Below are 24148 nucleotides of genomic sequence, written 5' to 3'. Positions count from 1 at the left end.
CAACCCTCTGTCCTAGCCCTGAGCCCCCCCTGCACCTCAATCCCCTCGTCACTGGCCCCACTTGGGAGCCCTCACCCCCCTCCAGAGCCGTCAACCTCTGCACTTCAACCCTCTGTCCCCAGCCCTGAGCCCCCTCTCACACTCCAAACCCCTCAGCCACACCCTCACCACAGATCATCTCCATATGGGTGTACATAACAAAATTGATTCCGCACATGGATGTAAAAAAATTAGAGGGAACATTGCTGGTGGAAGGGAAGGAATCTGCATAATCTTGTCCTCTCTGTTCTCACCTGGTGTGTATCAGATAGATCAGGGAATATTCTGATCACTGTTTCACTTATTCTTTCTGAAACTACACGTATTGAGAAGAGGCTGTGGTCAGACCTACAGACTTCATGAGAGTTCCTGTTTGGGTACAGCTGACCCAGAATGATGATTCAAGTCTATAGTGCCTTGTAATATATTGAGGAATTATGTGAAATTCAGTGGGTTACAACTAAACTCTGGTATTATTTTTTTTTAAAATAGGTCCTTGCACTTCCTTTTCTTCTTGTTCCAAATACAGGAGTAAATCAAAAACTCCAGCAAATGAACAAAAGAAACCTGCTGAGGTGAGAACAATGGTTAAAGTTTAGATTGTGGTAATCTGATTATTTTGTAATGTATATATTTTGTCTCTAAGCTTTGAACTGTCGGTTTTGGGGGAGAATGGTGGTCCTGTTAACTGTAAAATCTTTCAAATGAAACTGCATGCTCCCAGTCCACAAACAGGATGTTTGGATAGTTGTATGGAAGTAGTGGTAGTTGGGGCCCAAATTGGCTGCTGGGGCTGCAGAGAACAAGGTGACCCACATGATCTTCTCCTGTGAAGGTTGATCCTATTTTGAAAGTGAAATATGGACACTTTGGTGGGTTTTTTGGGAGTATAAGGCTGGCTGGTAAGGGGCAGGGGTGCCCTCTTCAGAATGGAACATGGGGACACTTCAAAGGGCAGGATAGGAAAGGACTGTGTTTAATCTGTCGTCTCCTCACTTGTATAAATTCCAGCCTCATCCCTTCAAATCTAGCTGTTAATTCTGCCATGTCACCTTGCTGCCTCACTCTTTCTACACGTTTGTCACAAATTGGTTCCACTCCCCTGTGCTTGACTATGTCAACCTAGTCCATCCCCCGGCTGGCTGAGAACCTCCCTAAGACCGCTCAGCTCCCTCCAACCCATCTCTCACCTTCTCAGGAATATCAAACATCTGTGCTTATGGGCTGAGTGCACTTTCACTTTCTTAACCTCTTACCCTACTTCCCCAGCATCAGGACATGCCCCACTCCACTGCGCACACATGTATCCAACCTGTGCAGGTGGAAAAATCCATCTTTAAACACAGAACTCTTCCCTCTCCTATCTGGCTCAGAACTCTATTCCCTAATTCAGATCTGCACTTTCTACCAATGATTGGACCTGGAGAAGCAGGAGCATACACCGTAAGGAGCCCTCTGTAGGGCTGAAGAGAATTGACACCATAGAAACCTGTATTTCCTGGTCTCTGCTTTCTCCCCTGTTAGGTAGGGTAATTAGATAGCAAATGTGAAAAATCAGGATGGAGGAGGGAGTAATAGGTTGCTTATCTAACATAAAGACTCTAATATCTGGATGGTCCTGATAATATCAAGACATCTGGTCACCCTACTGTCACCCGAGGTCTACATGCTGGAGGACCAGACTGCATGATTGCCAGAGGCTAGAGCAGCCTCAGGCACACTAGCCCACAAGTGATAATGCAGTATGAGTCATTCTACAAGTATTTACCGTGAAAGCTGTGCCATTAAATGTGGGGCTTAGCCCCTATGGCCTGCTTTCCCCTGTTTGGAAGCATTACTAAGTCTGACATTCTTTCTTAAGGGCTGAAGTAAACTAATCATTCCTGTGAGGGAACTATTTTTCTGTTCACTTGTTGCCAATCTTGTGCCACCTCCACCCCCTTAATCCCTTCCAAAAAAAACCCCTGAAAAACCACAAATGCCCATGTGTGCTGGTGTGACTATTGATAGCTGAGGGAAGTGTGAACTGACAGCGTGGGGAAAATGTTTTGATGCTTTAGAATTTAAACCAGAGATTCATGGCTCAAGGTAACAATGTATGCTGTACAAAATGATAGGCTTTTTAGCCACCTACTGTGATGCGAGTAGTATAAATGTCTAGACTGGGTTCATCCAGGAAAACATATGCAGCAAAATTCCTCTATATTTGCAGGGGAGCACACACAGTGAAATGCTGACTACATTTTGTGAATGGACCAGTGATTGCCTGTCCTTATGAGAATTCAAGAGCAGGTGGAAGTCCCTTAATTAAATGCTGCTTGCTGGCTTAATGTATTTGGTTTGTTGGGAAAGGGCAGTGTTTAAAATGTGTATCTTGGTCTCCCAAAGTTAGTTTTTTAGCAAGTGTTATTTAAGTTCCCCAATGTTAGTCTATGTTTTTAAAAGAGAAACTGAACAGTTGTTCTGAAGCATGGCGGAAGACTGACGAACAGTATATGTAGTGGCCTGTGATTTGCACTGCCAAGAAAGTCTGTCTTTTTTGGTAAAATGTTTCCTTATGAAATCACACCCTTCAATAATATGCTTAGATTCTAGTTTTAACTACTGAAATCTTGCTAAGGATTTGCTCTGTACAGTAATTCAGCCTTCTTACCAGAAAGGCGACTATGAACTGGAATGAATGAGAATATTTATGTCTGCCACTATTTTAAAAATTCTGTAGCATCATCTCTTTACCCCAGGCATGCTCTTACAACCCAGATCCCCTGGTTCCTTAAGCTGTGACTCTCCCAGGTCGTCCTGCAGAGGGACTCTTCTGTCTCTGCTATTTTTGCTCCAACTCCCTTCCACCTGTCTTTATACACATGTACATATGAACAACAATAAATGTGAAGATTCATCAAATGTATAGCTGTATGTAATAGCTATTGGAAGCTAAAATTAGGCATGCATCTCTCATACTTTAGTTTCCTTTATATGTTACATTTTCTGTCCCTTAACTGTGAGTATGTGTCTTTAGCCCAAAAACATGCACTCAGTCTTACTGGCAAACCAAACCATGTTCCAAGTATGAATCTCCTTTTTCAATGAAGCTAGAGCAGGGGTAGGCACACGAGGCTGATTTTCAGTGGCACTCACACTGCCCGGGTCCTGGCCACCAGTCCAGGAGCTCTGCATTTTAATTTAATTTTAAATGAAGCTTCTTAAACATTTTAAAAACCTTGTTTACTTTACACACAATAGTTTAGTTATATTTTATAGACTTATAGAAAAGGAACTTCTAAAACCATTAAAATGTATTACTGGCACGCGAAATCTTAAATTAGAGTGAATAAGTGAAGAGTCGGCACATCACTTCTGAAAGGTTGCCAACTCCTGAACTAGAGTGTAATCTGATGAAAAAGAACTGAGTGTCTGTGAACTTCATCAGACCAACTGTTCTAATAGTGCTTGAAATCCTGCTTTCCTGCTATAATGTTTAAAGGGAGACTCGCAACTTGATTTAAAAAAAACAAAAAAACTCAACGTCAAAAATACAATGTTCTTGTAGAAGGTCCTGATTTTTCATTTTTTTTTTTAAACTCTTCTTAAGGGAACATTACCAAGCTGCTTGGGTCCAACCTCAACCCTTCCCCCTCTTTCTCTCTGTGCATGTGACTTTCAGTTGTTTCATAGACTTCAAGGCCAGAAAGGACCATCAGGATTATCTAGTCTGACTTCCGGAACAATGCAGGCCACAGAACCTCACCCACTCATGCCTGAAATAGACCCCTAACTGCTGGCTGAGTTATTGAAGTTCTCAAATCATGATTTAAAGACTTCAAGTTACAGAGAATCTTCCATTTACACTAATGACCCATGCCTCATGCTGCAGGGGAAGGCAACAAACCCCCAGGGTCTCTACCAATCTGACCCAGGGGAAAATTTCTTCCTGACCCCAGATATGGCGATCAGTTAGAGCCTGAGCATGTGGACAAGACCCGGCAGCCAGACACCTGAGAGAGAATTCTCTGTAGTAACTCAGAACTGTCCCCCATAACCGGCCGTTGGAGATATTTGCCGCTAGCTGTTGCAGATTGGCTGCATGCCATTATCATACCATATCCTTATCGTACCATAAACTTCTCAAGCTCAGTCTTCAAGACAGTTCAATTTTTTGGCCCCCACTGTTCCCCTCAAAGGCTGTTGAAGAACTTTAGTCCTTGTTAGAAACTGTCATCTAATTTCAAGCCTAAACTTATCAATAACCAGTTTATATTTTTTTCTTGTGTCAACATTGGTGCTTCACTTAAATACCAGGGAGGGGGAGGAGTTGTTTACCCTCTGATGTATTTATAGAGAACAAGCATCTCCCCTCAGCCTTCTTTTGATTAGGCTAAATAAGCCAAGCTCTTTGAGTCTCTTCTCATAAGGTAGGTTTTCTGTTCCTCTGATCATCCTAATAACCCTTCTCTGCACCTGTTCCAGTTTGAATGTGTCTGTCTTAAACATGGGAGACCGAATTGCATGCAGTATTCCAGATGCAGTCTCGCCAGTGCCTTGTATAATGATACTAACACTTCCCTGTCTGTACGGAAAATCCCTCGCCTGATGTATCCTTGGACTGCATTAGCCTTTTTCATGGCCACATTGCATTGGCAGCTCAGTCATTTCGTGTTCAACAAATATACCAGGTCTTTCTCCTCTCTATCACTTTCAACTGATAAATCTCTACATTATAGCAAAAATTCTTTTTGCTAATCTCTAAGTGCATGACTTTGCACTGTTAAATTTCCTCCCATTTTTATTACTCCAGTTTACAAACTCGTCCAAATCTTGTATGATATCCTCTGTATTTGCAATATCTGTCAACTTTGTGTCATCTGCAAATTTTATTATAACACTCCCACTTTTTGTGCCAAGTCATTAATAAACATGTTAAATAAGGCAGGTCCCAAGACTTTTCCTGAGGGAACTCCACTAGTAATCTCCCTCCAGCCTCACAGTTCACCTTTCAGTATGAGCTGTTGTTGTCTCCGCCTCCTCAAACAGGGAGAGCTGGTTGGTCTGACAGGGTCTACCTTTTGTATAACCATATTGTATTTTGTTCCAATTACCAATAACTTCTACGTCCTTAACTATTTTCTCTTTCAAAATTTGTTCCAGAACCTTGCATGCAATAAAGATCTAACTTATAGGCCTGTAGTTGCCCAGATCACCTTTTTCCTTTCTTGAAACTAGGGACTGTATTAGCAATTCTCCAGTCATAGGGTACAACCCTCAAGTTTACAGATTCATTAGAAATTCATGCTATTGGGCTTGGAACTTCATGTGCCTGTTCCATTAATATTTTTGGATGGAGATTATCTGGGCCCCCCGATTTAGTCCCGTTTAAAATGTAAATTTGATGTCCACCTCAGATGTGGTAATTTCTACTTCATTATCCTTATTTCCATTAGCCACCCTCCCACTATAAGATCCTAATTTTCCTTATTACAAACTGAGGCCAAGTATTTGTTTAGGTGTTGGGGCATGCCTAGATTATCTTTAATCTCCACCCCATCCTCAGTGTTTAGTGGTCCAACTTCTTTCTTTGTTTTCTTTCTATTTATGTGGCTATTGAACTGTTACTATTGGTTTTAATCTCCTTTGCAAGGTCCGGCTCTGCTTGGGTTTTGACAGTTCTTGCTTTATCCCTATGTTTTCTGACCTGCAAGAGGGTAGGTTTCGTTGGTATCTATCCCACCTTCCAGTCCTTGTAGGCTTTCTCTTAATCTGTATGAGATGCTTGCTCATCCAGCTTGGTCTGCAATTCTTCTCTACCAATTTTTCCCCTTTCTTGGGATGCAGGCTTCAGATAGTTTCTGCAATTTTGACTTAAAGTAATTCCAAGCCCCTTCCACATTCAGATCCTTGTGTTTTTCAGGCCAGTCCACTTCCCTAACTAATCTCCTCCTTAATATTTTTAAGTTTTCCCTTTTGAAATCAAGGCCCCTAGTTACAGATCTAAACACTGAGGATGGGGTGGAGGTTAAAGATAATCTAGGCAGCCAAGAATTTGCCAGAAGCCTGGAGGGACAAAGTGGCTGACCGGGGTTGCCAGAGGACAGGAGGGGCACTACCTGCAAGGAATCACCCAAGGAAGACAAACCAGAGCTGGACCCAATATATCTGTTGCTTAGTGCTGTATGGGGCTGAGAGTACTGGGACTGGTAACTTTGCATTGGGAATAAGAAGGGAAGCTGTAGCTAGTTAAGTGGGAGGTTTTCACTCTATGTGGATTTTCAGACAGTGGCAGAAGAGGGCACCAGAAGGGTTTGTTGGGGAAAGTTTTTAATGGCACCAAAGATGACTAGGAGCACCTGAGACTCACTACCAGACTGGAACTTTGCCCAAAACTCTTAGTGTAGACACGCTGCTCGGTATCTGCCCTTTCGTATTGTGGTACCACTGGGCCTGTGGGACCTTGTGTTGGATGTAATCCTGTGTTATTGCTCCCCCTATATTTCCCCCCGCTTGGTTTTTTTTCCCCTCCATTCATCCCTCTGTAAACAAATATTTCCCTTTCCTATATTAATTCTATTCCAATGTGTATGTTTACTCCAGGGGGGTTGGAACAGGTGCCCTTAGAGTAGAAGAGAGTTTCCCTGCTGCATTCCTGCGCAAAACTTTTCTTGGCCAAAACTGCTTGCGGAGAGGACTCCATCTTGGAAATGAGGGCACTAAATTTACACACAGTATTTCATATGGACATATCTGACTCTGATACGCTGAGATGCTTTGTTGTCATACCAACCTTTGCTCTTTTCATACAAGTTACCCAGTGTCATAACCTGGACATATGAAGCTTTTATGTAGAGTGATATTTGGAGAATTACCTGCCACATGAAATCATAGGGCCTGATTTTGCAAGCTGTTGATCACTGTCTGCAAGCGTTTGTGCACCTTTCAAGATCAGACTCTGAATGAGAAGTTGGGCATGATTCCCTTGAGAACTTATAAACCTCTTGTGGGTTCCATGTATGAATGGGCAGTGTGATGGCATGTTAAATTAAATGTTAATAAAAGCAAATTAATGCACAGTGAAGGAAAAAACTTCCAGCTTAAGTGTATTAATTCAGGAAGGCAACCTGGGCTTAGATAACTCAATGAAGACTTCTGCTCAGGATGCAGCTGTGGCCAAAAACAAAGTGTTGGGATACATAAGAAATGGGATGGTGAATAATATGGAGACTGTTATAATTCTTTTGTGTAAATCTGGGTGACCAGTCACAGTACTGCACAATTTTCCAAATGAGGCTGCACCACTATCACAAGAAGGATACTGTAAAACTACTAGACGGGAGTTCAGAGAAGGGTGATGAGAATGATCAAAGGCCAAGCAAGAACTCTCATCTGAGGAGATGAGATGAATAAGTGGGGACATGATACAAGTATAAAATAATGAATGGTCTTCAGAAGGTACTTTTAGATCTTCTGTTCTTCCTCTCTCATAATACAAGAACAAGGGAATATTAAATGAAATTAAAAGGGACGAAATTCAAAACTGATGAAATTATTTTTCCATGCTACATGTAATTAGACTGTGGAACTAATTGCTGTAGGATGTGGTTGACACTAAGAATTTAGCAAGATTCAAAAAGGATTTGGACTGAAGCCAGTCTTTAATTACTAGAGGCCATGATGGGCCCTAGGGTGGAGGACTGATTACCATATATCTATCTACTCTCAGGCTCTTGCACCTTCTTTGAAATATCTGGTAATGGTCACTGTCAGAGATGGGGTACTGGACTAGACTGATCTTGGGTTTGGTCCAGCATGGCAATTCCTATGTTCCTATAAAGAAGACCATAAAGCAGCAATAGCCACTTCTCCAAAACTAGAATCTTATCAATTATAGTTGAGAATAAAGTATTTTATGGATGAATAAGGGAGGATTATGAGTTTTTTCTTGGAACATCATTTTGGGGCAGAGTTCATGGTACTTCGGGTGCCTTGTTTGAGAAGTGCAAACTTAACACAGCATTTCCTGGGTTTTTAGCTTTCTTAAACCCTTTTAGAATTTATAGTTCAAAGCACTGAACCACAACTACAATATTGAAGCAGTTTTTATGTGGGAATTACTTTGTGTCTTTAGACTCTGAACACTTACATGATTTCTGGATTCTGACACTTATCTGGTTCATTTCAAATTCAGTATAAAAATTCTACTTTGGCTCTAGAGATAACCCACCAATTGAATGATTTTATGTAAACTTAAGTGGGGGCAAAACTCGTCCTCTAATTGAAATTTATCACTTAAATACCAAGATGCCAAGAGCCTTTGAAACATAAGACAGATATTGAAGGACATAGACATCTGGTCTGTGCAGAATTATAGTGTGAAAAGTGCCCACTGCTGGGCCATGCATGCTTTGCAGCTGTCCATAATGTGCAATTGGATGATACAAACACAATTTTTGGTAATGCATATATGTAGTTCCTTGGGAAGCCTTCATCTCAGAGCAGTATGGTCCCTACAAAGCCTCAAACCTTAGTAAACAAGCAATCTTTGGCTGTGTCTATTGGAGAGCATATCTTATACAAGGATTAGAAATGTTCAAAACATTAATATGTGGGAATATTATGTTTGATATTTTTATAACAGGATAATTGTGTTACTTTTTACCTACTTAGAAGTTAACGAGAAATATCAAACTAGTGAAGATAACTTGTGATATGAATAGGTTGCACCCTCTCTTCCTGAGCCTGTAGTGAGGGTAGTAAAAATAAATATTTTGCTAGGCTTCTAAGTGTGAAAAAACACCCCCCTGAGCGCTGCAAGATACAGCGCTGTAAAGCCTCAGTGTAATCAGTGCTGCAGCGCTGCAAGCTACACCCGTAGAGGACGTGGTTTACGTGCAGCGCTGGGAGAGCTCTCTCCCAGCGCTGGTGCTCCGACCACACTCACATGCGGCAGCGCTTTGAAATTTCAAGTGTAGCCATACCCTAAGTGTATATTCTAAGTGGTCTTTTGGTACGTATCCCTTCATCTTATTTTAAAAGGGTTAATAGCGTTATTAGAGCCTTCCTATGGGCCCTGATCAACACCCAGGATTGTGTTTTTTTTGTTGTTGTTTTGTTTTAAACAACACAAACCTCCAATTCCCTGTATGCAAGGGGTGAGGCAGGTTGGTTGGGCTCCTAAACCTACATAATTACTGTTATGTTTTTATCATGTCACAGATAATGTGGTGGAACCAATTTGACACCTTTGTATCTGTGGTTGGAAACTGAATGTGCATTAATGCATCCAGTTCCCCCTATGGGCCTTCGCAGTTCCTCTTTTTGTCCAATGAAGAAAAATAAGGTGTCTTCAGTGGTGGCTGAGATATAGATCTGGGCTAGCCTAAGAGGGATCAATTTCATCCTTGCTGTCAAAAACACCTATTTGAGGGAACCCAGAGTTGCAAATTGGGAACAGACTTATAATTTGGAAGAACTGGCTGGGCAGAGGCACCCTTTGGATTTCCCAGATAGTCAGTGTTGAGGGCTGTCCCTTTCCTAATGCTAAAGCAATGTTATGACCTGCCACCCTCAGTGAAGTGGCAGAAGTTACAGCGAAGACGCTTGCTGAAATATCAGTTTGGCCCAGAGACCTCAGAACTAGTGGGTACCCTGGAAATGCTTCATAAACTCCCCAGGCCCATGTCCAGTGTGTGTACTTGGTCAATGAAGAGAAATTCCATTGGTTTGGAGTTTTGTGGAAGTGCAGAAAGGAGATTTGAGTCCTTAAGAGTCTGTGTGGCAGAGCATATTACATAATGTTAAAAATGCCTCTGTCTTAGGCTATGTTTGATACAACAAACAATTTTACTCAAAATGTATTGGACGTCACAGAGATTGCACAAGGTAAAGGCCTTATCCTCTTTGTTGGCACTTTAACAAAGAAAAAGGAACCTTGATGCTTATGCTATGGGATTGTCCAACAGTCAGGCAGCTGTGGATAGAGGTAGACATGAATTAAAATGGTGCTTGCTTTCAGCTGCAAAACCTCTGCTGAAAAGTATGTCCTAGGTTATGTACCTGGTGCGCTGGGGTTAACCCCATGACAAAGACTTTGGTCCTTGGGTGTGGCAATGATCACTAAGCACAGGTTTTTACAAAAGGTTCTGCAGGGGAATGTGCTTTTAGTAGTTGGACTTCAGCCTCTCTTCCTCCCCAGCCTCTTTGTTCTCTTCCCCATATCCCCCTCCTTGTTTCTTACTCTTCTGCATTCCAGTGTGGCTGTGATTTTCTCTTCCTCCTCAATGCCTGCGTGCCAGTCTCTTGTGTGCTGAATAATTTTGGAAGCTATCGTCTCTTGGTACCTGCTAGCACACTGAATCCCCCACTACTAGAAGGAGCAGATGCAGGGAAAGTCTTACTCCTCCTGTAGCCCTAGGATTGAACATATTCATTTGCTTTATGCGTTGTCGCATGTGCAGGTCATTCCCCACATAAGTGCAGCAAGGGGAGAGTGCATGCTTAGTAAGGTGGAACTTGTGGAGAATGTAGCTAACAAGTCTCCACTGAGCATGTGCTATTCCTAGGGGAATTCTGCACCCAAAAAAAAAATAATTCTGCGCACAATGTTTTAAAATTCTGCAAATTTTATTTGTCAAAATCACACTACATAATCATGCCAGTTTGAATTATTTTGGTAATTTATTTCAAAACGCCTGTCAGCCAGTATGTCGGCAACAATACAGAGACACACAAAATTCCACCCCCAGGAGTAGAGAGTTAAAGAAACCCCCTATGACAACCCAGTTCCTGTTTCTCTGTCTACATTTCCCCCCCCCCTCCCCTGCTCAGCCAGGGAGCCAGACACCCACAACCCCTCCCCCTCAGAGCCCAGCTGCATAGCCCACCCCACCCCCTATGCCTCAGAGCCCAGGGATCCAGAGGGAGAAACATCCTGATGCTTGGTCCCAGGCTTGCATGGAGTTTCCTCTGTGAGCACTGCCCTCTCCTTCGCTCAAGGCATGCGTGGAACTGCAGCTGCTGGTAACCCTTTAGCTCTCTTCTCCTTCCCCCAGCAGTATCTTGTGTGCTAGAGCCGGGCTGTGCTAAGTCCCGCGGTCCCTAGTGGCAGCCAGCAGCACTGAAGCCCATTTCGGGGGGGGGGATTCTGCATTCACAACGTTTAATTTCTGCAAAATTTTGCATTGCGGGGTGGCACAGAATTCCCCCAGGAGTAATGTGCAAACTGATTTTCAGAGTCTTATAACTTGGACAGACATGGGCAAACTTTCACTGGGATGGTAAAAGGCAAAACCCTGACACCAGAGCTGTTTCAAATCCCTGTTCCAGAATATGGAAATGCAAGAGCGTCAAATCGTTGTACTAAACTTTTTACCCAAGCAAAAGTATTTTCTCTCCTAACCCCATTCTGAGAAACCACTGAAACTTAAAAAAACAGCCTCAGGTGCAGGCACCTGGCATTGAAAACTTCAGTCCATATTTTGTATAAGCAACTGACAACAGGGTCTATAACAAGAAGTGTCCAGCAACCTTAACTGTGGGTGGCTCTGCTGTGACCCTGTTCCTGGCCTTGGCTCAGAGGTAAAGCGTGTGGGGGAGGGGACGTGAGATCAAAAGTTTGGGGACCATTGGGCTAAGGTTTCATTGAACTTTGCATGTAAAGCAGGACTAAAATTCCTCCCTTCATCCTTTGAGTCCCTACAAACTTTCATTCTTTTACTAATTTCACTTCTCTTACAGAGTGCTCTGGGTATGAACATGGATTTTTTTTGTCCAGTAACACACTGATCTGTTTCTAATTACTGTAATTTTAAACTTATGTGCTACAATAGCAAATTGTGGGCATGTGTGTTATAAATAAGATCGTCTCATCTTTCAGGAGACTTGTAGGAGGCAGACAACTGTGTTTATTACCTTCAGCAATTTGGCAAGACAAGCATTTGTCTATTTAAGAATAAAAGGCATAGATTTGCCTTTGGCATTAAGCAACCTTTCAGGATGTTATGCTATATTATAATCTTGGTTTCATGCATAGAATATCAAATGAACGACTAAACTGGAGGCTCTGAAGCACTTGCAGAGCTGCTGTGTGGCTTTGCCCCATAGTGAATGAGATTGATACTGGAGTACTTGTTCCTATAAGGCTACCTAGGATGACTAGCCAAATACTACTTCCACCAGGGATCACAGACAGTGGTTGTGGAGCAGCTTTGTGGGAAGGACAGTCTAATGAAAAGGCAAGGTTAGCAGAAAGGATGGGAGGAATTCTAAATTAGCTATATGGAGAATATACAATGAAGTGTAACCAGTGATTTGAGCATGTAAAGTGTTATGAAGGAGCTTGTTAGTGGAGCATAAACACAGCCTTGTTTTCCCTACTCTTCTAACTGACACTTTCCAACATAGATGTATTTTATTTTATTTTATTTATTTTTTATTTTGTCTAGTAAAATGGCTTCTTGAAACAACCACATCAGCATAGCAGCTGCTTCTGTTTCCAATTGAGTTGACTGGTATTTGTGGCTCTGGTTAGAATATTCTGTTTATTTTCCTTACTAAAATAAACAAAAATAGTACTTGATTTTGAGCTTGCCTTTCTTTCAGGTAGGGAGGTGCTTAACTATAATAACAGTTAAGGACATGCTTTACAAAAGATTATTTCATTAATGAGATATGATCACATGAAGATCTTTATTGAATATTTTCTTGTTGTTACTGTTTGTTTTATTTTTTTGGCGTAGGAAAGCAGTGCTCCTGTTTACCAAGTAAAACAGCACTTTGTGTCAAATTGTCTTCATTTCCTGCTTAGTAAACACAGGATCTAGTTTACAGATAACACATTCTAGAAGTTGTTCTGAAATGTTTTCTTCCTCTTCTGACCTGCGCCTTCAACCCTTCTGCTTAGGAAAGGTTAGGTCCAGGAGCCAGACTGCATACACTAGCTCCCTGGAGGAAGTCCTATAAACCTCAGCTGTCTGCTCTGTTCTTCTTGCTTGGCAGGACTACAACAGGAAGAAAAGTAAGGGTTTTAGGAGACCTCTGACCCAATCCTCGTCTGTGTCCATGCCTGCTCCCTCTCCCCCACCCCCCCGACACTTGACAGGGTCCAAGTTGGCCTTTTGATGGGATGCTCAGGGTAATCTGCTAGGCTGCAGTATGGATCCAGATTCACCAGTTTTTGTGAACTGTTTATTGCACTTTTATCGGGCATGGGCCCACATTACCTTGGACAGGTGGATGCTACGCATGATAGCAGTGTGATACACTCTGCAGTTCAATTGTTCCCCTCCTTTCCACTCTCTCTCCCTTTACCTCTTCGGGGACCCTTTTCACGAGAAACTTCTTTTTCAAGAGGAACAGTTGCTCCTAAGATTTGGATCTATGGAGGAGATTCCACAGGATCTATGGGGCTATGGGGGTTCTTCTCTCATTATTTCCTAATCTCGAAGGCCAGTGGCACACTCAGACTTATTCTGGACCTGCAGAAGCTCAACCAGTTCATGCAGAACTTTGGTTTCTTCATGATCTCTTTAGTCTCCATCATTACCTCCCTGGATCCAGGGGACTGGTACACTGCCCTTGATTTGAAGGATATGTATTTTCACAATCTTTCAGGGACACAGAAGGTTGCTCAGATTAATCGTGACCCATAGAATCGTAGGATTAGAGAGGACAGGGAGAGGTCATCTAGTCCAGTCTCCTTCACTCAAGGCAGGACTAAGTACTATCTAGACCATCCCTCACAGGTGTTTGTCTAACTTGCTATTAAAAATCTCCAGTGGCAGAGATTCCACAACCTCCCTAGCCAATTTATTCCTGTGCTTAACCACCTTGACAGGAAGTTTTTCCTAATGTTCAACCTAAACCTCCCTTGCTGGAATTTAAGCCCTTTGCTGCTTGTCCTATCCTCAGAAGTTAGGGGAAAAAAATTTCTCCCTCCTCATTGTAACAACCTTTTATGTACAGTAACTCCTCACTTAACGTCATCCAGGTTAAGGTTGTTTTATGTCACTGATCTGTTAGAGAACATACTCATTTAAAATTGCACAATGTTTGATTATAGCGTTGTTTGGCCTTGGGGGCTTGGAACCAGGGTGGGCTGACAGCCCCCAATCAGCTCCACTCCGCCTCCTGCCCACCAACGGCCTGTGGATCAGCAGCTTTGTCCTCCCTGCGCCTCCCGCCTGCAGCAATCAGCTGTTTCACAGTGTTCAGGAGGTTGGGGAGAGGAGAGAGAAAGTGGTGTGCAGCCTCTTGAATGCCCCGAAACAGCTGATTGCTGTGGGTGGGAGGTATGGGGAAGGAGTGGGGAGACTGTGCGCTGCAGCCTCGCTCCGCCCGCTCCCCTCCAGAGCCTCCTAAATGCCACAAAATAGCTGATTGCTGCAGGCAGGAGGTATGCAGCCTTCCCCCTCCATCCCAGTGCCTCCCGCCCACAGCAATCAGCTGTTTCATGACATTCAGGAGGCTCTGGAGGGGAGAAGAGAGGAGTAGGGACCTGATGTGCTCTGGGGGAGGGGGTGGAGCAAAGGCAGAAAGAGGCAGAGCAGGAGTGGGGCTTTGAGGAAAGGGGTGGAGTGGGGGTGGGCCTGGGGCAGAGCTGGGGGTTGAGTACTCCCTGGCACTTTGGAAAGAACAAAAAGAGAAGCAGCTGGACGATCCGCCTTCATTCACCCTTGCAGACAGGATGAAAGGCCTTTCAGTCTTGGCCAGAGAATCTCATCGTGGATCACTTCCTATATCCTTACATGCTATGACCCAGCAAAGGTCCTCCTGCCCTAATGGTGCAGTCTACCAGGGCTCAAGCATCTTCGGCTGCATTCGTAGCTCAAGTTCCTATCCAGGACATCTGTAGAGCGGCAAAATGATTGTCAGTCCATACCTTGGCACCTCGTTATGCCATCACCTAGCATGCTAGACACGATGTGGGTTTTGGCCAAGCAGTATTACAATCAGCATGCCAATGAACTCTGAACCCTCCACCGCCCCAACTGTTTGGGAGTCACCTACATTGAAATGGACATGAGCAAGCACTCAACTTTAAAAATGGTTAGTAAACTTCCATAACTATTCTTCGAGATATGCTGTGCGAATCCATTCCATCCCCCCCTCCCCCCGCCACCAGCCCATCTGTCGAAGTTAGGATATGGATACTGAGTAGCCAGTTAGAATCAGCATGTGTTTAACCTAAGAAATAAGGAGAACATCCTTTTATTCGTAAGTACTCCATTTCCATATAGCTTTCAATAACTATATGAAATTGCCTTTTTAAAGTGTTACATGGGGACACTGGATTTGTTGGTAAGACATACCTGAATATTTATTTATATTAGAAGTAATTATGTCCTGCAAATGTATACTGGCAATAATAAACATTCCCAACTTCCTGTCTTACTGGCAAGTTTCTTCTTCAGGATTCTAGATTGTCATATAATTTAAAGTCTCTGCTTTGTATCAGGACCATATTGAAATTACTTTGACTCACATGCAGCTACTGTACTATCTTCAGATTAGCCTGCATCTTAAATATGCAAAGAGTTACATATGCAAGTGACTTTTTGAGGTCTGTTTCTCTACAGACTTCATATTTTAGGATCTAAAGTGATTTTTGGTAAACTTGCAGTCTCTTGAGATGACTCAGGTTCGATAGTTATATTTTCTGTTTTAGATAGGAAGTGAAGGCAGTGATCTCTAAGAGTATGTCTACATTACCCGCTGGATTGGCGGGTAGTGATTGATCAATCGGGGATCAATGTATCGCGTCTCATCTAGACGCGATACATCGATCCCCGAATGCACTCCCCATCGACTCTGGAACTTCACCAGGGCTAGAGACGGAAGTGGAGTAGATGGGGGAGCCACGACCATCGATCCTGTGCTGCGAAGACATGAAGTAAGTCGATCTAAGATGTGTCGACTTCAGCTATGCTATTCTTGTAGCTGAAGTTGCATATCTTAGATCAATGTCGCTGACGCTTCCCCCTGTAGACCAGGCCTAAGAGTGCAGATAGAGCACAATCCCTTGGAATCGCTGCTGCTCCAAAGATCTGGTCAACGAGGGGGAATTTTAAGACTGCTCCAAAATATATACAGCTATAAGGAAAGCTAGATTTCCAGACACTGTTCCCTTTTGAAAGAGGTCCATTCTTTGCCAGATCTGTTTGGCATAGTGACACTATTGAAGACAAATGCTGAAAATAATGTAACTGAATTAATAACTTAATAATAATGAATTAATTCTCCTACTTGCACCAGGTCTTGTAGTAGCAAAGAATTGTAAGGTGACTAATATTCAATACATGATTTTGTTCTCTGAGAGCTTGTAACTGTTTGAAGTGGCTGCTTGGTCAAAGGTGAAAAACCAGGTTTGTGGCTGATGGACAGAACTATAGATGGCTTTGTAACAATGGCAAGATCTCTGAAAGAAAAGCTAAGTTACAGCATTTCTGTAACTATGAAAGAAAACTATGTGTACCAAGGAAACATTAGTCAGGTGTTGGGCTCCTTATGATTTAGAGTGGGGTAGTCAATTATTTTTTGTCAAGGTCCAAATTTCTTGGTCAATGTATAGTCAAGGTCCAGACTCCAGAGAAAATAACAATAATGATAAATAAAAAGATTTTAGGGTCCGTTCAAAAGCATCTGGTGGTGCAGAATACGTGTGCCTATTGACTACCGCTGCTTTAGAGCCCCTATATGCCTAACAATTACATCTGATTGATTGGCCACTAGTGATACCTCTACTGTAAATCTATTTTAGTGTCTGAAGCAGAGTACATGGTACTTAATATTGCTGAGCACAGACCGTGTGGTTGGTACTGTGCAACAAAGAAAAAAAAAAAAATAGTCCAGGTCCCAAGGGACTTCTGTTCTAAAAATATAGATGACACAACTCTAATATATAATGGACGATGAGAAGATGAACTCACCTTAAAGCTGTGCTGTGAGAATACTGACTTCTCTAATAGCGCTATCACTGCTAGTAGTAGTAATCACTCTGTTTGAATGAAGTCTTCTGTGGTTTTAGTTTCAGCCAGTACTTACAAGTGGTAGTGTGTAAAGCACTGCCTCAAATAACATTAAATAGTGTCTTCTCAAATAATTAAGCCAGTAACTGCTGTTCTTAAATATATTGTTGAGTTTTTCCAGGACTCTTCAGAAGTGTGCCATGTTAGTATTTCTTAAACGTTTTCCCCTTCAGTCCTCTTCCATGGTAAAGATGGAAATCATGTGGGTTTGAATTGGTATAAAACACTTTCAATTTTATTTATTATATTACACAGCTTAGAAAAATTGAGTGTTTCAACAGATTTCAGTTTCGCTGCAGTGTTCTCATTCCAGTATAGGGAAACTTCAGAGCTAGTTGTTGTTGCCAGTATGCTTCTGATCAACAATGATATAGCTAGGGCAAGCTTTAACAACATGTCTGGGGGCAGTGATTTAATTGGTTATAAATTACTTCTCCAAAGTTTGACTTTAAAGGTAGTAGTTAGCTTCTAAAGGTTTGGTTACTTGAGGAATCTTACAACAGAAGACTTCTGTAAACTGAGTGCTCTAATATAAGGACATTAGGTGGTGAAGATTCTGGGGTCTGTCATAGTTCATCTATTTTTGTTATGCTTCTGTTTAATGTGCGCTCCTCCTTCTATGTGTAAAATAAACTGGTGTGGTATTATAGGCTGCCAGTAATCTGGGGCAGAAATGGCAGCTTATCTTAATAAGACAGACATGATTGTGTTCATTTTAAAATAATTAACACAAACACATTTGTATACTAATGAAACCGTCTGCCTGATTGATTTTAAAATGGAGTTTTAATAACCAGACCCAATTTAAACATATTTAAAGTTTTTAAAATTTGCTAGATCGCTTGTTTTTAGATCACTTGCTAGATCACTCTTTTTCCAGTAGGCCCATGGTTAGAAATGCTCAGATACTTTTTACAATGAGTTTGGAAAAAAGCATGTTTAGCTGTACCGTCCTACACAGCTTCAAAATCTGTTTCACACTGAGGGTGCAGGCCAATAAAATTCTGAAGAGGATTCTAAACCAATCTTAAAATGGCTAATACCATCAGATTGAAGAGGATAAAAGGAGCTGTGAATCTGAAACCTCTAATTTCTGTTTTTATCTGACATTACTCAACGGTACCAAGTGTTCCACCAATCCATCAGTGATAATTTTTCCTTTCTTTTGATTTTTGCCATTAGATCACTTTCGGCTTACAGGGTTTTTTTTGAGCATGATCAGCCATGACGTCCACCTGAGGCCAGTTTCTTTGAAACAAGCCGTGGTAACTGCTTTTGCTCATTGTATAAATACATTTGTAGTTTACCAGTGCATTTATTAACTTCTAGCTAATTCAAACTGTAAATGTGCCCTTCACTTAAATCACTCTGCTAAATTGTGTGTACCTACTTTTTTGAAGAGACAAACTAGAGGGGGCAGTCTCTAGAGGTTATTCCGTTAAAACAACATTATGTGTTTGGTTTGAAGAAACTTAAGTCCTTTTTTAAACCATATCAGTGCAAAAATAACTTAGTGTGATTACTCAGTGTTTGTGATTTTTTAGAAAGCGTGTACTGCATTATACGGCTTGTACTGAATGATGCTGAACAGGATTCTGTGGTTGCTGTCGTAAGACACATAGAATCCTGAATATAGTATTGAGCATTGTAAAGTCTTTAGTTTAACTTTAATCCTTAAGATACTGTCTAGTTTCAGTGTCTTATACACTGATGACAGAGCAGTGTCTAGAGGGCGTTGGGTAGGTTGGGGAGGCTGAGGTAAGAGAAGAGTGTCTGTGACCACCAAGGGAGAGGTGAGTAGGGACTCTTGCCTGGAGTTCTGAGTGACCCCACTTCACCACCCCTGAGGGGAATGATTACCTACACTCTGCCTCCCTTAGTTGCTGCTAATTGACCACTCCTTCAGTCTGGAGCAAGCAGCAGGGAGATGGGTGTAAAGTAGGGCTGTTGATTAATTGCAGTTAACTCTCTCAATTAACTCAAAAAAAAAATGTAATTGCCATTTAAAAAATTAGCCAATCCCCCCCCCCCCCCCAAGATGGATAAGTTAAAATAAATAGAAATTTTTTTATAACCATTCATTAGCCACCTATAAATTCAGGGTCAGCAAACTTTGGCTCCCAGACCATTAGGATAAGCTGTTGGGTGGCCAAGATGGTTTGTTTACCTCGAGCATCCACAGGCACAGAGGTTAACCTAAGTAAACAGTGTCCTGGCGCACCAGCTGCTTACCCTGATAAGCCTGGACAGCAACTGGTGGGGAAATGTTTTGGTGGGGAGAAGCTGGGAGTCGAGGAGTAACCCCTGTGACCACACACCCCCCACATGACCCCTCCCCTAGCCCGGAATCCCCACTCTCCCCATCCCATCCCTTCCCATCTTACCTGGAAAGGGCCAGGGGAGGATGTCTCTGACCTGGCTGGAACTGTTCCGGCAGGCTGGGTGGCGTGACCACAGGATGTTCCAGTGGGCTTGGCCGGGTGGCATGGCCGCAGCATGCTTTGAGGGGTGGGGCTGAGCGGCAGAGCTGCAGCTGCTTCGGAGGCTTGGGGGACAGCAGCGTGGCCAAAAGCGGAGAGATTCTGGCCCCGCCTCTTCTCTTCTCGCTGTGCTGCCTCTCCTTGCTCCCTCTGTTGGGGGCAGGGGCTGTGTCCCACCTCTCCCTCTTTATACCCGTTCATAAGCCGACCCCCTTCTCTGGTGCTTCCCTTTTTTACTAAAAATTCTGCTTATGAATGAGTATATACAGTAATCACAGTTCATTGCAGTTAATCACACTATTAACCAACAGAATACCAATTGAAATGCACTAAATATTTTGAATGTTTTTCTGCATTTTCATATTTATTGTATTCTGTGTTGTAATTGAAATCAAAGTGTTTTTTATTACAAATATTTGCACTGTAAAAATGATAAATGTATTTTTCAATTCACCTCATACAAGTACTGTAGTGCAGTCTTTGTCGTGAAAGTGCAACTTACAAATGTAGATATTTTTTTGTTACATAACTACACTCAAAAACAAAACAGTATAAAACTTCAGAGCCTACACGTCCACTCAGTCCTACTTCTTGTTCAGCCAGTCACTAAGACAAACAAGTTTGTTTACATATACAAGACATAATGCTGCCCTCACTTTCTGGTGACATTGTAAATAAGAAGAGAAGAGGCATTTGCATGGCACTTTTGTAGCCAGCATTGCAAGGTATTTACGTGCCAGATATGCTCAACATTCATATGTCCCTTCATGCTTTGTCTACCATTCCAGAGGACATGCTTCCATGCTGATGACGCTGGTTAAAAAAATAACGCATTTATTAAATTTGTGCCTGAACTCCTTGGGGGAGAATTGTATATCCCCTCTGTTCTCTTTTACCCGCATTCTACCATATATTTCATGTTATAGTAGTCTCGGACGATGATGACCGAGCACATGTTCATCATTTTAAGAACACTTTCACTGCAGATTTGGCAAAAACACAAACAAGGTACCAATGTGAGATTTCTAAAGATAGTTACAGCATTTGACCCAACATTTAAGAATCTTAAGTGCCTTCCAAAATCAGAGAGGGACGAGGTATGGAGCATGCTTTCAGAAGCCTTAAAAAAGGAACACTCTGATGCGGAAAGCACAGAACCCGAACAACCAAAAAAGAAAATTAACCTTCTGTTGGTGGCATCTGACTCAGATAATGAAAATGAACATACATCGGTCAACACTGCTTTGTACTGTTATCGAACAGAACCAGTTATCAGCATGGACACACATCCTCAGGAATGGCGGTTGAAACATGAAGGGACATATGAATCTTTAGTGCATCTAGCACGTAAATATCTTGCGACACTGGCTGCAACAGTGCCATGAGAACGCCTGTTCTCACTTTCAGGTGACATTGTAAACAAGAAATGGGCAGCATTATCTCCTGAAAATTTAAACAAACTTGTTTGAGCAATTGGCTGAACAAGAAGTATGACAGAGTGGACTTGCAGACTCTAAAATGTTAGTTTTATTTTTGAATGCAGCTTTTTTGTACATAATTCTACATTTGTAAGTTCAGCTTTCATGATAAAGACATTGCACTGCAGTACTTGTATTAAGTGAATTGAAAAATAGTATTTCTTTTGGTTTTTTTACCGTGAAAATACTAGTAATCAAAATTAAATCTAAAGTGAGCACTATACACTTTGTATTCTGTGTTATAATTGAAATCAATGCATTTTTAAAATGTAGAAAACATGCACAAATATTTAAATAAATGGTATTCTATTATTGTTTAACAGTGTGATTAATTATGCTATTAATCATGATTTTTATTTTTTTTAATCGCTAGTATAAAGCCCACAGTGGTTTTCTGTGAAGAAATGGGACTAGTGTCTCGGAGGAGATGGACTAATAATGTGAAGCTCCCAGTCTGGTGAGGGTGGGATCTCCTGGTGCTCAGTGGGATTGGGGAGGCCTCAGACGCCAGAAAGACTCTTGTGTGAGGGGAGGGAGGGAGGAGTACGGAAGGACACATGGCTTCTGCTGCGAGACAGTGAACAAGGGGTGTGTGGGGCAATGGGTTGAAATATTACAATTCAGAAAGACTTTTTAAAGAATATTTGACAAATAATTGACCACATTAAATGTGTTAACAGGTTGGTTATTGTGTTAGGGGAAGGGAGAATGATTAAGACTCCATTTAATACACCTGCCTAATAGGATATCTGGGGTTTCTTTGCAGGTGTTCCGGAAGGACCTCATTAGTGCTATGAAACTCCCAGACTCTCACCATGTTAACCCTGATGAATATTACCTCTTTGCGGACACATGGAAACAAGAATGGGAAAAGGGTGTTCAGGTCCCAGCCAGTCCCGACACGATTCCACTGCCTTCTCTCAGGTAATTAGTCTTAAACACTGAATATGCTTGGTACTGGACAAAACATAAAATGAGTCTGTCTCAAGGATTTACGATCTAATTGCAGCTAATGCTTGCTTGTTTAGTATACTTAAACCTGTTGTACAACTGCCTCCCAAGTCCAAAAATCTTTTAAAATTCAAATATTACGTATTTGGAGACAACATCAGTGGTACTTGGGGCTGGGAGGCAGATCTGAACTGAAGGCAGAAAGCAAACATGCACTACTTATAACTAGGGGTATGTCTACACTACGGGATTATTCCGATTTTACATAAACTGGTTTTATAAAATAGAATGTATAAAGTCGAGTGCACATGGCCACGCTAAGCACATTAACTTGGCGGTGTGAGTCCATGGTCCGAGGCTAGCGTCGATTTCCGGAGCGTTGCACTGTGGGTAGCTATTCCGTAGCTGTCCCATAGTTCCCGCAGTCTCCCCCGCCCCTTAGAATTCTGGGTTGAGAGCCAAGTGGCTGATGGGGCAAAAATCAAATTTTTTCGCAGGTGGTCTGTATGTACGTCAGTCATCCTTCCCTTCTTTCCCTGGATTGGCCCGGCAGACGCCATAGCACAGCAACCATGGAGCCGTTCAGCTTTTTTTTTTTTTTTTTTTAACAGTCACCGTATGTGTACTGGAATGCCCGCGGACAGAGCGAACTCCAGCGCTACACAGCAGCATTCATTTGCTTTGCATAATAGCAGAGACGGTTATCAGTTGTTCTGTACCGTCTGCTGCAGTGTAAATTGGCAATGAGATGACGGTTATCTGTCCCTCTGTACTGTCTGCTGCTATCAGGGTGCCCCTGGCTGAGATCAGCTAGGGGCGCAAAGGCAAAACTGGGAATGACTCCCCGAGTCAATCCCTCCTTTATTGGTTCTAAAATAGTCAGTCCTGCCTAGAATATGGGCAAGTGTACTAGAGAACCGATGTATCAGATCCTGCAGAAATGATGAGCTACATGCCATTCACGGGGGTGTGCCCTGCAACAACCTCACCCGTTGCTTCCCTCCTCCCTAACCTCCTGTGCTACCGTGGCAGTGTCCCCCCCATTTGTGTCACGAAGTTTAAAGAATGCAGGAATAGAAACAGTGACTTGTTATGAGATAAATGAGGGGGAGCAACCTCCCGGGCTATGACAGTCCAGGCAGGACATTAAGCGGTGCGGGGAGAGAAAGCCCAACATCCCACTGCTATGACAGTCCAGGCAAGACAGAATCTTTTCTTTACACAGGAAAGGGAGGGGGCTGATGGAGCTCACCCAAGTTGCTATGATAAGACGGTTACCAGCCGTTCTGTACCATCTACTGGGAATGACTGAGAATCATTCCTATTTTCACCCAGGCGTCCCAGCCATAGTCACCTGAAGCCAGCCAGGAGCACTCACGGGTTTGATAACAAGGACGGTTACCAGTCCTACTGCACCATCTGCCACTAGGCAGGGAGAACGAGTGGATACTGCGCTTCACTGCTCACAGGCATTCAGTAGACATAGGGTACATGGAAGAAGTCAAGAAACGATTCTTTCCCTTTTCTTTCACGTGGGGGAGTAAATTGACAAGCTATTCCCTGAATAGCCGGACAATGTGTTTGAACCTACAGGCATTGGAGCTCAGCCAAGAATGCAAATACTTTTCGGAGACTGCTGTGGACTGTGGGATAGCTGGAGTCCTCAGTACCCCCTCCCTCCTCCATGAGCATCCATTTGAGTCTCTGCTTCCCGTTACGCTTTGTCACGCAGCACGTGTAGCCTGGAGAATTTTTTTTTTCAAGTGCTTTGGCATTTGTCTTCTGTAACGGAGCTTGATAGAACAGATTTGTTTTCCCATACAGCGATCAGATCCAGTATCTCCATACGGTCTGTGCTGGAGCTTTTTTGGATTTGGATGCATTGCCACCGTGCTGATCAGATGCTCCACGCTGGTGCAAACAGAAATGAAAATCAAAATTTCGCGGGGCTTTCCTGTTTACTGGCCACTGCATCCGAGTTCAGATTGCTGTCCAGAGCGGTCACAGTGGTGCACTGTGGGATACCGCCCGGAGCCAATACAGCGTCGATTTGCAGCCACACTAACCCTAATCCAATATGGAATTACCGATTTTAGCGCTACTACTCGTTGGGGAGGAGTACAGAAACCGATTTAAAGAGCCCTTTATATTGATATAAAGGGCCTCGTAGTGTGGACGGGTACAGCGT

At 42.6% G+C, this 24148-nt stretch overlaps 1 protein-coding gene across 3 annotated transcripts in view; it reads left to right on the top strand.

Moving 5' to 3' along the window:
• The window catches only part of JADE3 (jade family PHD finger 3), a 97748-nt gene that overhangs the window by 54718 nt on the left and 18882 nt on the right, over positions 1–24148 (top strand). Inside the window, exons 1-3 of one of the 3 annotated variants that reach the window (XM_032784351.2) lie at positions 534–614; positions 2252–2331; positions 21776–21933. In XM_032784351.2, the coding sequence (XP_032640242.1) occupies positions 2314–2331; positions 21776–21933 (176 nt within the window). In that variant the 5' untranslated portion in view covers positions 534–614; positions 2252–2313. Of the gene's footprint in view, positions 1–531; positions 615–2251; positions 2332–21775; positions 21934–24148 lie in introns of those variants that run through there. The other 2 variants (XM_075060785.1, XM_075060791.1) reach the window with 2 other exon arrangements.

This window comes from Chelonoidis abingdonii, chromosome 1 (assembly GCF_003597395.2).
Source record: "Chelonoidis abingdonii isolate Lonesome George chromosome 1, CheloAbing_2.0, whole genome shotgun sequence".
Lineage (NCBI taxonomy): Eukaryota > Metazoa > Chordata > Testudines > Testudinidae > Chelonoidis > Chelonoidis abingdonii.
Note: the sequence above shows the minus strand (reverse complement) of the source record. Positions and strands in the feature narration are given on the sequence as shown.